Raw genomic sequence first — 18596 nt, forward strand, 5'->3', positions numbered from 1 at the left:
AGAAGATAAACAATTGCGTCGATAAGAATTATAAGCGATAAAAATCGCAAGATTTTTGACAACGGATCTTCAAACAAATATAAATCTTGATTTATTCTTTATTCCTTAATATTAAAAGTATTAAAGGGTCATTTTATTGGCCATTTTTATTTTTTAGATTAATCTTACAATCTTGTGTAAAAAAAGATTTTTGAATTTTCTTGACTCTTTAATAATCTGAAATATTTTTCATCATTATTCATATCTTCATAGTAATTTATTTTCTTGATCATTCTAGTGAATACAAAACTTCTTATGTTAAAACAGTAATTGATAATTTCTAAATTCATTTATTTACTTCGCTCACATGTATGCAAATTTTCAGATTAGAATTTACGACTTTGCGAGGTTCTCTTATAGATAGTCGAACAGAATGAATGATATGGTTATAAATATATAAAAAATAATACACAATATCTTTCCGAAGGACATCCTGCATAGCATACAGTTTTAACAAATATAATAACATATAGCATTTCGTGCGTCCAATTGTTCAACGAAACGCGGCTTTACAACTGTCCCTCGGTCACCTTTCGCACACTTTCAGCTTCCTGCCGAAAACAATAGTTTCCTAACCACTGTCGTGTATGGTCTTTGATTCGGTAATCTTTCTTTATCACGAAAATCCATCGCGAGGAGTCAAATCGTGTGCAGCCCTAGGAACAACAACGTTATTATAAATCACATCTGTACGTCGCATTCTTTTAAAAAAAACTTTCTCCTTTTTATTCATTTCCGCACATATTTGTCTCTCGATTTCTGCTCGACAGACGAGCACGTCGGTCGGTCGATATAATGTTCGTTATCTCTCGTAGATTCTCTCCCCAGGACGCTGCTTCATGGCATCTTGACTAGATTCTCACCAGTCATTGTTCGTGTAATGAGTATAGGCGTCTTTGGTATACTGTCGGGAATCTCCTGCAGAGTGATCTTCACTCTTTGGGTCTCTAGTGGTTCATTGGACTCTGGAAAATGCGTCGTCGGTCCATTGGTCGTCGAAGTAGAGGGTTGCGGGTTCCTATCCTCCAGGAAGTTTTTCTTCAAGGAATTTATGTCCACACGAGGTTTCTCCTCTCTCGCCTCATCGTCTTGTGAAATTGCATTTTCGTCCTGTGAAAGTTGCTTCCTAGGCGGCTTCACGGGTTCTGAATGATCAACAGTGCCATTGAGACGCGGCGTTTCTCGCGTTTGATAGTCGTCATCGTGGATCTCATCAATTTTCGCATCGTCACCAGCAGATTTGACTTTCACAAGAGGATCGCTCTCGAGCTCCGTTACGTAGGGTGTGTTCTTCTCCTTCTTTGGTTGAGTCGAATTTTCACCGTGTTCTAGAAGAGACTTCTGTATCTCCTTCATCTCAGTGCCGGTTTCTACATCGCGTGACTTCCTCTTTTTACATATATCGCCTCTGTATGCGGCGAAACCGATCAACGCCACCACTATGGCGAGTAGAACCGCCAGAACGACGTACGAGCCCATACCTTTCTTGGATTGCTTAGGTGAAGATACTGCTTGTTCATTGTTACTTGTGTCCATCATATTACCAGATTTAGAATCGTCGACTGTATCAGAAGATGCTATCACTACGTCGTTCGTATTTAGATTAGGCGGTATAACCTTTGTGGTAACCTCGGTGGATTTTTCAATACCGGCTCCAACTGAATAGCTTTTGTCAGACACAATTGTCTCCTCAGTGGCTAGATTAGTAGTCGATACGTGTATAAATTCCTCCTCTTCAAGATTCGGCTCTTTAGTCGTCGATGTAGTCACGGAAGTTCCAAATCCAAAAAGCGTATTCAAGAAACCTGCTCCCGTGGCAAAGAATCCCTCATTCGTATCTGTCTTCTCAGTCTCCTCCTCATCGTAATGCGTTCCAGTAGCACCAGATCCTTCGCCGGAACCTTCGTCCCCATCGCCAGAACCTGCGGTTGGATAAAACAGGACATCCTTAATATCATTCTTTTGCGACATCTCAGTCGTGGATGTTTGTTCCTTCTTATCTTCGTTGTCGAAGAAAATTTCTTCGTCCTCCGCGCTATGTTGCAAAGAATTCATTGTTGTGCCAGTAGTAACCTCCACGGTTATTTTCGAGGTAGAAGATTCTGTCGTGGAATCTACCAATATGGTCGGGAAAGGCGTTTCGACTTCTGATTCTTTCGGCTTTTCCGATGTGCCGTTTTTATCTTCTATGTCTTCCTCTTCCTCTTCTTCTTCCTCTTCTTCCTCTTCATTGAATACGTTTCCGGATCCTAAATCCGGAAAATCTAATTCTCCAGATCCTTCCGCTTGATCGTTCTGCATTTCTCGATCCTGTTCTTCGAAGCTGCAAATGATCACTGCGATTGGCTTCATCAGCGACGTGCCCTTCATGTTGCCGGGACCAGCACACACGACTTTCTTCGACACCGTCACGCCCCTCTGTACGATAAGATCGCGGACTTTGAGGGTGGCGCAGTTGCACTCAAACGGATTACCGTGGATGTCTAGATGCTTAAGATTTTTCAGGCGCGCGAGTGCAGGTGGCAGTTGTCGGATGACATTCCTCCGCAAGTTTAAACTCCGCAGATGAGTCAGGCCCTCCAAGGAAGCTAGATCCAGGTATTCGATGTGATTATCGCTGAGATTGAGAGATTTCAAGTTGTTCAAAGTTCGAAAACTTCCTGGTTCGATCTTCTTCAGATTGCCAACGGACAGGTCAAGATGCCTAAGGCTAGTCAAATTGCCAAAGAGGCCCGGAATTAAAACATCTTGTACGATCGGAACACTCAAGGTCTCCAGACCATGTATTTCGATGTCCTTCAGGTCTTTCAATTGGTCGCACCGTGCCGCGGTGCTGTTCTCCAGCTTGCAGAGCCCGTGGGTCCATCCCGAATGATACAGAAGGATCAGGAGGAACGACAGCAGAGGCGGTGCTGCCTGCATCTTTCGATCTGATTTGTCTGTAACAAAAAAATCGCATGTGGATATATCTCTCAATAATATGTCATACATGTGTTTGTCAGTTTCCTTACGCGATGAATATTTATAATAGCAACGAGATACCTCGCGTATGTAGAAGATGAATGGATTACGTAATTCGCCGTGTCAAGAACAAGCATATCGCGTGGGGCATTCGTAATGACGATTATTAATATTTTCAAATGTTAACTCTGTGCATTGTAGACTCGAAGTGAACGTTACGTACCGAGATGACCAACGTGGTCGACTACCGAAAGGAGGTCAATGTAATGGATAGAGAAGTGACTTTTAAGAGCTAAATTGGACACGCACCGTGTAACTAAAGATACCAAAGATAAGCAATTATCAGAAAGTACGATGCACAGTGTGTCCAATAATGAAGCATTACTCATCGCTTACCGTTTTCCTGTATAACGTATTAACGTTTCGTAATAGCAAGCGAAACGTATTGCTCATTATTGCCATTACGTTGTACTTTGTAATATCCTGTAATCGCATACGCGAAAGATCGTAATTTTCACGGTCTATTCAAGCAAACCGTGAAGGAAAGTAATGAAAGTAAAACGTCCCGACTGGCTTAACACAGCAATAATTATCTAATGCCTGTAATTAGTACATACGCCCAGCCTGACGGTAATTACCACCGTTGTAGCACCTGCAAAACATCCAAGTCGGTTCTATCGCGCGTGATACATTCGATACTCAATTATATCGGCCAAGCTAAAAAGCGATGGCGAAACGATGATAAACCCGGTGATCCAGGCAATTCTTATCAGCGTGTTATCATTGCCTCAGCAATCGTCAATGTGAAGCGGCAGATAAGAGGCGGTACAGTTTGTATGATAAAGTAAGCGTTAACTCATGAAAAGGTATTACGATCATTAGAATCTCAATACATATAATATATTTCTAATAGTCACTACATAATTCGTACATTGTTTGGCACGCAGATCATAGTATATTATATATTATATATATAGATAAACTATTTTTTTTTAATACAATGATGTGCGACGCGATTAAGTGCATTATGAACACAGATACTTTTCAGTACAGCTCAAACATTTTTACATTTATCAACCAATACATTGTACGTATTATTGTATTATAAAAAATTAATTTAATCTTTTAAGTAATAATAGTATTAGATTTTATTCGTTGTATAAAGTTAATACATTCCGAAATTTAAAAGAACGTAAGAAAATACGTTTGCTTATAAGCGCTTTCCAATTTACTGACTGTAGTTAAAAAAATATTCTCCTTCGATCAATATGTGCAATAATTATATGAAAGTAAAAAAAATGTGAATATCAAAGTTCCGTGCATACTAAGATAGCCATTCTGTAAGTAACCGTTTAAAGCGATTAAAGAGAGGTAGGATCATCGGGTTGAAAGGAGAAAATTTATAGGTCGGACAAGCCTCTTTTTCGTCATCAAATACCTCTTTGGACTGCTAAACCGCTATGATCGGCGTCCTATACATAGAAAGACTCAGGGCGAGCAGTTTCGGCATGTCATTTGCATTATTTTGCATACTGTCCGCGGTTGGCATAACGGTGACGTCATTTCCATCTATAAACAGCGGGTAAAAGAAGGAAAGAAAGGCGATGGTTCACGCGCCGTGATCGCGCAACGACGTGCATTGAACTCGCATGACCGATCGTAATCACGTTAATTGGTCGACTGCATACGCAATTCGACTTGGGTGCATTTCTTGAGCGTTAATAACTCTGAGACCGCGGGATTGAAATAAATATCCCTCACTATCAACGAGATAAGACAAATAATGGATTTCATTGTGTTTGTTAACGGTATCGATAAGTTGATACCGATTTCTCGATATTACGTAACCAGCGGACTGCGCCCGGATTGAAATCGTGTTCTCACCTTTCACGATCAACAGCGTAATTAATGAAAGAAATTAGTAAGGCAAATTAGATTAGTATTACCCGGAAATACGTATTGTAAAAATATAGTATTATGTAAAAATTAGCTTATCAGTTAAGCAATAACAAAAAACCTAATAATAAAATAGAAAAACATTATTCATAATTTCGATCTCGAAAAAACTTCTAGGAATTTATTATGTTAAGTTTCTTCGTTTCTCAATTTTTATCGTTTCAAAAGAATACAAATTCGAAAGAACTAATACGCGAAATTTCACGCGGTACTTTTTAAGGATCGCATAGTATTACACTTTTTGCATGTAAACTGCATTCTTAACAAGCAATCTGAAGCAGTTTCATGATTTTATCAGAACGTTTTCCGGCTTAATTTCTGAATGGACGTAAATCTATGTAGGGTGCCATGTAAAATACATTTAACGCGGTCTCGTGGGTGAAGGCAGGTCATGGCCAATGAGTTCGAGATCTCGGGGGACGGATCTGCTATCTCGCGCTTCGGAGATCTACAATTTGTATAACCAATATAAATGTATGTGTGAGATTTACAAAGAACTACTTCCTGTGATTCTACGAACAGACTTTTCGCATGAAAATGATATCTCATACAGATGTGCCGCAGCGCATAATGACGTAAAAGCTTTTTTCAAGCTTAACAAATCTTGATTCGTTATAAAAAGAGAAGAAGTTCGCGTGTTTATATAATCGAAAATAATGATAACAAAGAGTTACATCCTTTGGCAAGAGATGCTGTTTAAAATTACGTCAACGCATTTACGTTTTGTGAAAGGCACTGATGATGCAAATAAATATGGTAGCTAATTGCAGAAAGTCGATCGGTAAAATTGTATATCAATTTTTAATTCTCGTGCAGCAGTAAAATTTTTTTTTACCACTTTTAATTAATACGATAAATCATTATCATTAAGCAGATACTAATCACAATCGTGATAAAATATTATTATTATGGTGATGAGAAATTAGCCTCCTCTCTACTTGTCATGCGATCGATGGTATCTTAATCGTTCACTTACGACTCGTTTGCTCAGATGTGGTTTCGGCAACACCGTGATCTCGAGGGCATCTGCAACACACACGAAACAGGCGAATAAATTCCCACGTTACATGTAGTCTTTGATTCAATGCGATTCAAACACCCAGACATTGACGTATCGATGAGATCGATGATCGTCCAATGAAAGAAATATTTAATCGAATTTAATAGAAAATAAATTACGATGGTTGGCATAAACAAATGACGAACTAATTCGTGATAATCAATCAGGACTTCTCTAATGCATAAGCTTCAACGCTTTTTCTTCGCGTTCTTTCGTTTTTTTCTTCGTTACTTACGCAGCATTTGTCTCTCGAGTGGCGCGTGTAATATTGCGTGTTTTATCGCGCGCATGAGTGTTCTCGAGTGTGCGAGACATGGAAAGTTGTTTGTGACGATTCTCGCGGTGTAACCGCAGTATCATTTCGCGAGGAATTTCGCGTGTTCGCATTCCTGTGTATATATACCTAGAGATCCTTAAGTAAGAGATTGGACACTATACGTTTGGTCCGTCATATTTTTTAAGACCTGCTTAAGGGGATGCTGGAGTGATCAAATTATCACATTACAGTCGTATAAAAATCTTCGAATTTACTGAACGGAATAAAAAATCCTTTTACAGAATTAAAATAGACGCAAAATTAAAAGGTGGTGCAGTGGATTTTGTACTAAAATCGAAAGAATGTTAAAAATTTTTTTAACTTTTTTTCGATTTTAGTATAAAATTCACTGCATCACCTCCTAATTTTGCGTCTACTTTAATTCTGTAAAAGAATTTTTTATTGCGTTCAGTAAATTCGAAGATTTTTATACGACTGTAATGTGATAATTTGGTCACTCCAGCATCCCCTTAAGATAGAATGAGATAGATTATGCATAGAATAGAATGAGATATTCATTTTAAGCAGATTCTGAAAAATATTGCAGATCCATCAGAAATTGTTTAAACGGTGTTCGAATCTCTTGCTTGAGGATTTCTATGCTTGTCTATTTACCTATCTACCATTTGCTCGGCCGAGCGTTAAATCGTTCGTCCCGGATTTTCTCCGCGATGGTTACACTTTCGTTCTCGTTTCCTCTCGTTGCGCAAGATTCGTCTCGCGGAGATTTTTCCCATCCTGTTCCCTATCTACACCATGCCGCGCGCTGCTGACTCACTTTCCGACACAAGAGTTTTAGTCCTTGACTTTCTGGCCCTGGATCGTCGCAGCGTTATTATACCGCAGTTGTAATTATTATGACAAGCGTCTCCCTCCCTTCTATATTATTTCTTTTATGGCCCGCATCTTTCTCGGTTTCGTAATCGCGCCGTTGCAAAATGTCTCGCGTGTGCTAGATTCGGCACGTTGTTTCTCGGGTTGCAAGAGACGTCGATTACGTCGCTCGATGTCGTGACATTATGTATGTTAATGAGGCTTATCGTTATCGACACTAAGTACGATTTCTTCGTTTTAATTGGCTATCTGCGTAGATAATAATATACCACGCGCAGTGAATTACGAATAATTAAACTGAAACGACCGAGATTCTTTTTACTAACATAGATTCTGAAGAAGTCTCAATGAAAGACGTAATCGAGACTAGAACTTTTAGTTGTTCACTGAGATTAAATGAGCTCCGCGTTTTCAGAAAATTTAATTATTTAATTATTTAAATGTTTATTTATAATTATTTAAAAGCTGCAACTTTTTCGAAAATGTCAAGTACTGAGCGCTTTCTAATAGTCTCTAAAATATTTTACAAAGTCGAATTCACATTTAAAAGACATTTTGCATGAGTAAGTACTTTGCGCACGACCGAGCTCTTGCGCGAATTCAGCAGAAAATTCGGAACGAGTGATGCACTGAACACGTATGCCTGGTTTGGTCACACGGCTCGCTTTTTGCCGACTCCGTTCTTAACGGTACCGACACGTCCTCGTGGTCCAGTTCATCACGTGTTTCCAGAGGAGTCCGGTGATTCGAGGAGTCATCCCAGCAGGTCGTACACCTCCATACAGGAGGAAGTTAAAAGCGGCTGCGGAAACATCGGTTGCTTCACTCCAGCGATTTGTATTTTAATACGTCCGTCTGTCGACCCTGATCACGCGATCCTTATTTATTCTAATTTAGCCTCATTAACTCGTTTCGTGTGAAAGCACAGCTGCGACGCAAAGACATCGATATCCAATTGTATTCTCGTCGATGTTTTCACGTAGTAATTAATGTACTTCTCGTGATATTTATCGGAGCTTCGGTTATTAATTAATTTATTAATTTGTTGATGAATTTGATGTTCAAGAATTAGCTTTAAAAGCGAACCTAACAAGTGTATAATTATAAATAAACGGCAAGCGTTTCTCTTGTCCTTGCATCATGTATAAAAATGTGATTAATCATTCGCGTATGAATGGACTATTATTAACGACCTAATATCGTATTGTTGCTGTTAACGAACTCTCTTCTGTGATAAAACCGCGTACCGTTTGGAATGATGCTCGCGCACAACGGCACTCCATTCTGACCGATCAAAGCGTTTTATACCCCGACGAATTAATCAGTCACCTGCATTTAATTTCGTTCCTAAAAGGAACGAGAATCGCAAACTTATAAATCATTACATAAATATGTAGAGAAATGACAAGTATCAATCTATCATAATGCTAATGCGATTTTATTGATGATTTTTCTATCAGTTCTCTCTTATTTCTTTTTACAATCCATAATACATTTCTCTATCTGCAGATTAATTTACGAAATCATTCTATTATCATTCACAGTCAATGTGCGTAAATAACCAACGTCATCGATCAATTATAAATTGAACTTTGAGTCGTGAAGTTGATGGTATAATTCCGTCTGTCAATATAAGAACTCATCGGAAAGATGTTCCAGTTAGGGAAATAGCGATACAATAATTTATTTTTAGATTACGAATTATACACATTTTTAACTTTTTGATAAATTTGTAGTTTCTTTCTAATAATTGATTATTTCAGCAAAAGATATTTAGCAAAGGAAAATTTTTTAGAAAAGTTTGCATGGAGTAAAAAAGATAGTCTATTATATAATCTAAAAGTAGAACATGAGTTTGGAAGAAACAATGAGAATGCGAACGTTACTTTAGACAAGAAACAGAGTATTGAAGATACGAGTTACCTACGTTTACGTTCTGAGCACTTCTCAATCTTGTTGACTGCCTAAAACTACATTTAGACTGACCCTCGACAATGCTTGCCAAGAATTTCTAACCGGATTGAATTTGCAGTTTTGTTGATCAATAAACAGTCCAAATTTCGCTGTTAGAAATTTATTTACATCGACAATAAACAAAGAAAAGCCAGTCAGCGTAAACTTGTCTTAACACTTGTGATATGTGAACAGGAAGCGTATGGAGTTTTGGTTTTGAAGAAATTGGAAATACCGCGACGAATTCCGCAAAAAACTCTAAAGTCACGCACGATTGGCAATATGTAAGTCGTCGGATAGACGGTAGTAACGCGAACGGTGTAAATGAAATGTTAATTGGTTTCGGAGCACGCGTATGCATTTCGCAACGTTGTTACCTATTAGTAGATATCTAAAATGTGTTACGTGTTTGGGAACATATTACTCTTCCGGGATTACTTTTTTGTGGCTAACATTACTTTCTACGAGTCTCATTTTATTGTAAATGATATTGCTTCTTACCATGAATGAAATGAAAAATCTAAATTACGATGGAAAGTTATCTCATAAATTATTGTTTATTATGCTAAAATATAATTTGTGTTGTTACATGCAATATATGTAATTTCTTTCTCTCACCTCTCTTTATTAACTTTTTCTAAAAATTTAGATGCAGATTTAAAAATAATTTTGTTATATCATTAAAGTAATTATGTATAATATAAATTTTTAAGTATGATGGACAATGCTGCAAAAAAATTGACATTCTAGCAGCTTAAGCTACATAATTATTTTGATAGTCCAACAAAATTATTTTTAAATTTGTGTGTATGTAAATATTGTAAATTTTTAGATTTATATCTAGCTATCTCTTTATAGATACTTTGGCAAAAAATATTTTTGTGAAGTAACAATAATCATGCATGGAGACCACACAGGTCGAGTCTGTCTTTCTCCTATAAATAATAGCCAAAGTATTGATATCAGGCATTCGTGCGAAAAGATTAGCAAGCCGCAACGCGCCAAGAGATCACGCTGGAAGCAAGCGTCAGAATAGGATAGGTCAATCAATCCGAGTAATCACGAATAACAAGATTCGCGTTGCTAATAAGTCCGTCTAAGACTGCCTGTGACTGGCTCAATTAGTGCCGATCGATCGATTTGCGCGCTAGACGCGAGACATGATTGCTGTCAATTCGCATAAACTTCAAGAAGCGATTGCAAAAGGACGACAGAATTTAGACGACGACGGGGCAATGGCCATCGACGACAGAACTGGATGCTGAAACAGGACTTGAATTTATTGATCTTGAAGCAAGTACACTCTTACATATCGACATTTCTATTTATTCCACGTTATCTGAGATCCCTCGTCGCACCTTTCGCTTCTTCCTCTCGAAAAAGGTAATAAATAAGCAGAAATAATATTTTTGCAGAGACGGAAGCTAAGACTGTCGTTCTTCCAATAATTTAAGAAAAATATATCTCTCTTTCTCTACGTGATATAAAAATAAAAAAAATCTTTTTATTTTTAAAGCACAAACGAATCGTCCTACTTTCCATGACGATTGCTATTTCCTTATCAAGCGGTTATCCGATTGCTATATGTTGTTTGCCGTAGTAATTTTTCGTAGATTATCGATAGTTAGCAACCGTTTTATCATGTTAACGAAGCGAAGACAGTTACGCGAGTGATTCAAGATTAACGTCGTGCGAGGACCACATGTGGCCGTGCCTGAAATAATATCCATTGCCTGCCAATGGAGGCAATTAGGAACAATATCATCGTACTGACATACATTTCGCGACGAGATGGCAGGCGCGATCGTCGCAAGCGTCGCTCAAAAGCCAATTCAGACGAAACAGCATTTCTAACGTGTTTTCTAACAAGTTGTTATATCAGTCGTTGAATACGCTTCGCTACTAGTTGACAGTCTTCTAACATGGTGTCCTATCAAATGACGAGGTTCGCTGATTGCAACAAAATTTCTCATTTACTTACAACCTGTGTCAGGGAAATCAATATTGAGCATTTAAAAAATATCAAATATCAAATGTTAAAGTTCCGAAAATTCACAGAAAGTTTCTGCGTTATTTTGTTTCAAGTTTCCTCTGGAATTATTGATTTCATCGCATGCCATTAATCATTATTTTTATGCTCACCGCTTTTGTAATACTATAATACTTTAACATGTTTATCTTTCAAATCAATCAACAATCCACCTTGTTCAACTTGTTTACAACGTTTCAAATGTGATTAATCGAGTTTATAAATCGTATCTATTTAGTATTTAAATTAGAACGAACAGAATTGAGTTTTTAATTTTAAAAGTATGTGTATTCACAATTAAATATCAAGAAAAAGATATTCTCGCGGATAATCCTTCGCGAAATGCCTTACTGGGAAAATGGAGTTTTATTACGTATTAACATATAAAGATCCAGTCGGCCTTCACCCTTTCATTATGCGTAACTCTTAGAGAATATAGACTTCTCCGGTTTTAAAGGCATCTAGTTTCATTCAACATCAATAAAATTTTTCAGTTGGAAAAAAGTAATATTTAAATAAATTTAGTAATAAAAAAAGATAAAACTGCTATGTAAAATAAGCACATGCACATAAACCTTTTGTAAAGATTATTATAGAGCTACCTTTTTTATTGTGCATTATGTAAATGTAGTACTTATAAGTTTCACAAAAGAAACGCAATAAGCTTGAATAATAGATTCAAGGTTCTTACAGACAAATTACTAGTTCTGAGTTTTTGTTTTTCTTTATTAACATCATTTTTTTAAATTTATTGTACCTATATAGGAAACATTCCATAAATCGGGCACTTTTGAAACATTGTCATTTTTTTTTAAATTTTGCTGACATATTCTACAGATAAAAATATGAGACACGTGTTTCGCCAAAAAAGTTTGAGATTAAAAAAATTCTGTTGTGTGACGGCGCGGTTTCGCACACGTATACGGAACAGTATCGTTACACACCGATTTGACATGGAATGCCTCATAGTTATTAAATTTCCTAAAAGAGTAAATGGAGAGATCGTAAAGCTATACGTAAAGAATTTTCATTATACGTCACTATTGCATTTAATCTATTAACCAACATATCGTTACTTCGATGTAAAAAGCTTTAAATACCAGTCATTAATATACTAGCTAGTAATCTTCGTTTGTACTCAATTGGTCACAAGGGTCAATTATAAATCCCGGAAACACATTTCGCACCTCATTGGCAACGGTGATGTAACGTTTGTAGTTTCGTATAGTACTCGTTTTCATTCATGATTCGTGCAAAAGAAGCTGGATCTTCAACTATTATCTGTAATTTGTAACGCAATTAAGAGAATTCAAAGCTATTGTAAGTATTTCGAACTTTGCAATATATAAAATATAAAATGCACTTTTATTTATCGTTTAATTTGGTTTTTTAAATTATAATATTGTCTTCTCTATTTTATAAATTATCTCTTTTTAATTTTATTAAAAAGCAAAACGAAAATTCGTAATTGTAGTGTATAAACTTTACGATCTATAGATTTTTCACGATAAGTACAATAGAATTTTAATTTATGTATTTTTTTTCACCTTCGCTAAGTTTGATGTTAACAATTATCGCTAATTAATTAATTTTTTTTCATGTAAATAAAAAATATAAATGAAAGTTTCATTAATTCAGACTCTGCAATTGTAACTGAGAAGTGAATATAGAATCGTCATTTTTATTTAATTTTCTTATTAATAATGTGCTTTATTAATTCGCTTGTAACATGTACTTAAAAAGATAAAAATTTATTTTTCTAAGTTCGTAAAAAGAAACATTTTTATCAGCAATATTGACTAATGCATGCGTCCTTGATATAACAGTTATCTCTGAAAACGTTCTTAAATTGATAATGATGATGAAACGTGAAAACGCAATCATACGTGTATATTTTCATTTCCTACGTATGTTACGATATATTTTATGTAATGGTTTCTCAAATATGAAAATTAAATAACTATTAAAATTATGATATAATTTATGTAGTATAATTATCTCTATTTTATATATCTACATATATTAATTAATATGATTTAGAACATTTTTAAATGTACATCTCATGAAATTGCTACATATACTTTATCATTATATAACAAATTATATAACAAATTTCAAGATAAAAGTTTAATATTAAAAATAAGATAAGGATTGTTTTTTAAATATTATTGACGTCACGCGGATAGAGATCATGTACCACGGTATTTACATTAATAATCTATATCTGTCTTTCTATTCGTTTGTAGGGCATTAGTCATGTGTTCACGACTAGTAATCAGGCGTCGCAGTAGATATCATTCATGAGCTGACATAAAATACCGGTGTATGACATTATCAAGTGACAAATATTTATGGCAACATATTTATGGCATAAAATCTATTTGATTTAAAATTGTGTTAAACTCTTCTTCGTTTGTGTTTACTTTACTTCACAATTTGATAATCAAAATAACAATCCGTAAATATATAAATGATTATAAATCTATCATATAAGTATAAGATACTAATTATACAGCTTTTAAATTAGATAGATTTTTATTTTTATATAAACAACGTTTCACTTCTATTATATAATTTGTTAGTTAAGTTAACACTAGATATTACATTTTATTAAAAATGTTATACTACATATTTAACTTAAATTAATGCTCGTTAAATTTATTTAATTTTAGTTTTAAAAATTATTTAATCTTTAATATTTTTTAGAAAGAAATGTTGCAAAATTTTCTTCTTATCTCCTCATTTTATTTCTCCACTGAAGACTTTCTATTTTGTTCGTATAATAATCACATTTGTTTCGACATTCATTGCGCATCTATTTATGGAAAGGCAATTAAAACTTGATAACGTCTTTCGATTCAGGAGAACGCTGAAATGTTCCATTCATATTAGTCTACTGTGTTGTATTACGTAACGTATTGCGATGATATGTCAGAATTTCGTTCGTGTAAGGGCCTTGGGCGATAGCGATCATTTTCATCATCCACCTCGGTTTCTCAGACCGCAAGTTGACTATTGATATATGCATACATAAAAAGGGTCTATACACCGGACTATACGAGAGACAAACAGCGATAGAGAGAAACGGTAAGAGTTAAAGAAGAAATTATATAGGATGTTTCAGATATCCTGTACATTCAACAAACGATATATATAGAAAGTCAAAAGAGACAGAAACAGACAGATCGGTAGGCACATTTATGTTTTCGCAATCGGCCATGAACGAATCGGATGCTCCGCAGAAGACATTATCGGAGATAATAGAAGCGGCTAGTAGCACTGAATCAGTTCAATCAAATAAAATAGTCCGCAGTAACGTCCCAGGAAACTACGGAGCAGTAATCAAGTATGAAATAGCATAGCTATTAAACATTAATAGCTTGAGAAATTTCTAAGAGAGGAGAGCTATAAAAATCCGCGTGATTTATAGAAACATCTTAAGATAAAATGAAGAATTTCATTTATATAGAAGAACATTCATTATAAATCTATCTTTTAGAGAATTAGATTTTATATGTATGACTCCGCAAATAATATTTATTTTTATTTCTCTTAGCTTTAAATTCTAAGACAAATAATATCATTAAAAATTGTCAATGCAATTTCCAATGTAAAAATCATTTTTAAAATAATTTAAAAAACAGACAAATATATATATAAAAGAACATAAAAAATGAAAATCTACTTCAAACATTAATTAAATTTATTCTGAATAAATTTATTTCTTTCCCAACATTAGAATTAAGTCTTCCAAGTTTTTAAAAAGAGTTAGACTATTATTTTTCAATAAGTTATTTAAATTTCATTTTTCAATAATAACATCAATAATAATAAGAAAACTTATAACAATTTATTATATTGCAAATGTGTCATAGATAATTCTGAAGAAGAATATAAAATTAAGGAAAAGAAGAGAACGAGATATTGGAAAATTATATTCAAAAGAAGAAATGTAAAGAAAATAAAAGAACAAAAATAGACGACAGATAAGTGATAAAAGATACAATAAATATACAGGGGTTGCAAATCACTTATGCCGTGTCTGGAACATCAGCATTGCTAATGACAGCCGTCAGTGACGACCTTCGCCACGTTTAGGTCTGGTCGAGAAAAGATCTCACATGACCCAACTAACTTCTCCATCTTTCACTGTACCTTTTCGTATCATCAGCCTCAGTCATCTTGCCGTCCTTTTCTTGAAAAGAACGTGACCTCTTGAGGGCTTGCATCGTGAACCCGACAACAATTTAAGATATACGTATTAACGCGGTGACTGACAAATAACAAGTACAGTACTTAATGAGTCGCATTTCTTGGCGTAACTTATTAAGACGTCGTTAATGCATGAAATTACGAAAGAAAGTACTAAAAGAAAAATTCATATCTAATGATACTTAATGCATTTCGACATAATATTAATAATTCATTAAAATTTTTTAAATCGATGATCAACATTGTATATTTTGTTTTTTGTCAAAGAATATTTTAAAAGAATTTTTAAAGCAGATTAGCAACATATAAAAATACTATATTAATAAGAGGAAAGAATACCCCAATTTGTGCGACTCTTCTTCAATATGTAATATTAAAGGTCACGACCAAGCGATTGCTTCAATGTCGAGGTATTTAATATTAATAGATATTAATTCTGAAATTTAAGTCCTGACAGATGGAATTTTAAGAATGCAAAACGATAAAAATACCTTGATTCCTAATTAAAATATGACTTCATCTTAAGTTAGCGTAAGTTAAATTAAAAGTTATCAATATGTTCAAAAGTATCAAAAATTAAAATATTAAAATTAATCTTTTAAAAAACACATTTTCATTTAAAAAAGAAAATAAAAAATCAGCTCCTTTCTTTACTTTCCCAATAAGTTTACTTAAAAGAGACAGATGATTACATTAATTATTATTAATAATTACTAATTATACATACTAATAAAAATGTTTATTATCTATTACACTATCAGTCATAATAAAAAAAAATGAAAGAATAAATTAGATATCAGCAATAAAATGTTAATCGTGCATTAATGAATATCTAATACACGATACATCTGCATTTGCGGCTTTGAATGGAGCTCGTTTCCTTTCTGTGATATGTAAATAAATTGCGCAATGAACCAAAATATATCGTCTGTCGTGTCTCGTTCGTGACGATCTTTTGGCACATGTTTTGTCGCGAACATGACGAAAACGCCAGAGAGACATAACTGAGAAGTTCAAAATTTATGTAAAAAATAGCAGCCGACCTGAAAGATAAAGATTTGTTTGATTTTCCACGTTGCGTTATCACGTATCGATAAGCACGCGATAAGGGGTACATAAGATATCGGGAGGAGCTGTAAAGCGCTCCGTATGATTTTTAAACTACGAATGGTACAACACATTATCGCATTTTTTTTAATACGATCAACAGTGTTGATTCTCGTGGAAAGTTTTCGTACTGTTTCGCTGTTTCGAATTATTTTTGCGAAACTTAGTATTCATTACAATCCAGTCATGATTCGTCATAGAAGTATAGATATATTATGCGCTAAAATATAGAATGTTAAAAATAAAACATTCTTGGCAAAAATTGTGGACGACATATTAGACTTTTGTCGGAGCGAATCATTGAGCAGGATGGGATTAATTTTTGAGTTAAGAGAAAATTCGCGGATCATAAAACATACACAACTGGTTTTATAATAATTTAATGACATGTAAAAATTCGCGTTGATAAGATCTTTGTATCCTTATGTCTACATCGTTCCAATAAAAAGTGAAAGTGTCGTTGTCTCAACATTATTCATTTACGACAACATGAGTAGTCACGAGCTCTTTCTTTGGCGAAATAAAATTAAGTGTTGTAAAAATTCAAAGCGACATATAAATGTTTTAGTAGGACGTTCGTCGCGTTTATAAAATTGTTTCGACATTGTCATCATCCATGAACATGAAGAAATTTTATATTAACATTTTAGTAAGAGGCGGCTCTCGCAGGAATGAATAATTGGGCTTTCCAGGATATGATCTTGGAAAGCCCAATTATTCATTTTTGTGAAAGCCATCTATTACTGCAATGCTAATATAAAATTTCTACACGTTCATTTACAGCTAATAAACTTGCTTATTAAAAAGATAAACCAATTTCTTATTTTGGAATAATTTAAATAAGAAAGGCAGAAAAAATAATTAACATCAGTGTTATTAACGCTATTAATTAAAATCATTTTTCTAAGTATTTAGCGATAATAATATGATAATAATAACAATGGTAACATGTTAATAAAATCATGATTCACATTATTATTACTGTATTTTTAATGATCTTTTTTTTAAAGAAGCACTTCGTTTAAAGGAAGATGAAGAATATAGTCATTATAGACACTATTCGTATGTAAACTATTTTGTCTCAGAATTATCCTTGCATTGTATGCATAAATTACAGATATAGAGAGGGAATCTTCAGAACGTAGCGTGCACGTGTAAAGCATGGTTACCTGCGGTTAGAACAGGCCAATACACAGGAAACTAGTAGAAACGGCTCGGAGTTACCTCATTCCCGACGTTGCTGCGAGGCGCGGAGCGCCGAAGTGAAGCTACAACGTGCCATACCGTAACATGCCGCGCATGCATAAGAATGCACACGGCCGGAAAGGTAAAGGTGGGTTCGATGACGTCGCGTAGTCGTAAACACCTGAGAACTCGTTATCATGACGATACAGACGCACCAACCGATGTTCATCCGCGGCTGCACCGCTGCCTTGGCCTGCTCCGCCAACGAGTTAGAATAGATGCATCGAACGAGTAAGTAATCCGTGACGACTGACGAAGAAACGTTAGTCGCCGACTATCTGCGTCTCTCCCCGATCTTAATATGTCACAGGAGGATGTAGATATTCTCAAAACGAGGAATACTTTGTCCCGTACATTGTTAGATATCAAAGAAGCAATGGTAAATCAATCTTTTGATTTACCATTGTTTCTTTGATAACGTTTTGTTATTTTTAATTTCCATGTCAAAATGTAAATCAATCCATTTCTGTAATTAGTTTCAAAGCCCATATTGAACATCGTCCATATTAACGTGTGCACTTAAGGAGGTTCTCCAGTCATAAAACATATATATTAATATTTACATATATACATTTACGTTAAACAAACTACATACATGTAAAAGTTGTGTTCATAACATTCTGTTTTCATTGAGCAACACATTTTTATAAATTATTTATTTTATTTGTTATATATTAATTTGTTTTATTGTTATAAACAAAAATTATTTAGTGATAACAAAAATCTAAATTTTTTTATATAAATATATTAAGTACTAAACATGACTTATGCAAAGTTTCATTAAGATTCACCAATTTGTTTATAACAAATAAATATTTTGTTTATTTACTGAACAATTAATATCTGCATCTCAATGTATAACTTTACATAAATATTTTTGAATT

At 34.5% G+C, this 18596-nt stretch overlaps 1 protein-coding gene across 2 annotated transcripts in view; it reads right to left on the reverse strand.

Moving 5' to 3' along the window:
• Positions 1 to 204: 204 nt before the first annotated feature.
• Positions 205 to 18596, reverse strand: part of wdp (Leucine rich repeat protein windpipe) — a 23492-nt gene continuing 5100 nt past the window's right edge. Inside the window, exons 2-3 of one of the 2 annotated variants that reach the window (XM_018447785.1) lie at positions 5933 to 5982; positions 205 to 2978 (exon numbers count right to left, since the gene is read on the reverse strand). In XM_018447785.1, coding sequence (XP_018303287.1) covers positions 877 to 2961 — 2085 coding nt within the window. In that variant the 5' untranslated portion in view covers positions 2962 to 2978; positions 5933 to 5982 and the 3' untranslated portion in view covers positions 205 to 876. The remainder of the gene's footprint in view (positions 2979 to 5932; positions 5983 to 18596) is intronic. The other variant, XM_018447786.1, reaches the window with a different exon arrangement.

This window comes from Mycetomoellerius zeteki, unplaced genomic scaffold, assembly GCF_001594055.1.
Source record: "Mycetomoellerius zeteki isolate Tzet28-1 unplaced genomic scaffold, Tzet1.0 scaffold211, whole genome shotgun sequence".
NCBI lineage: Eukaryota > Metazoa > Arthropoda > Insecta > Hymenoptera > Formicidae > Mycetomoellerius > Mycetomoellerius zeteki.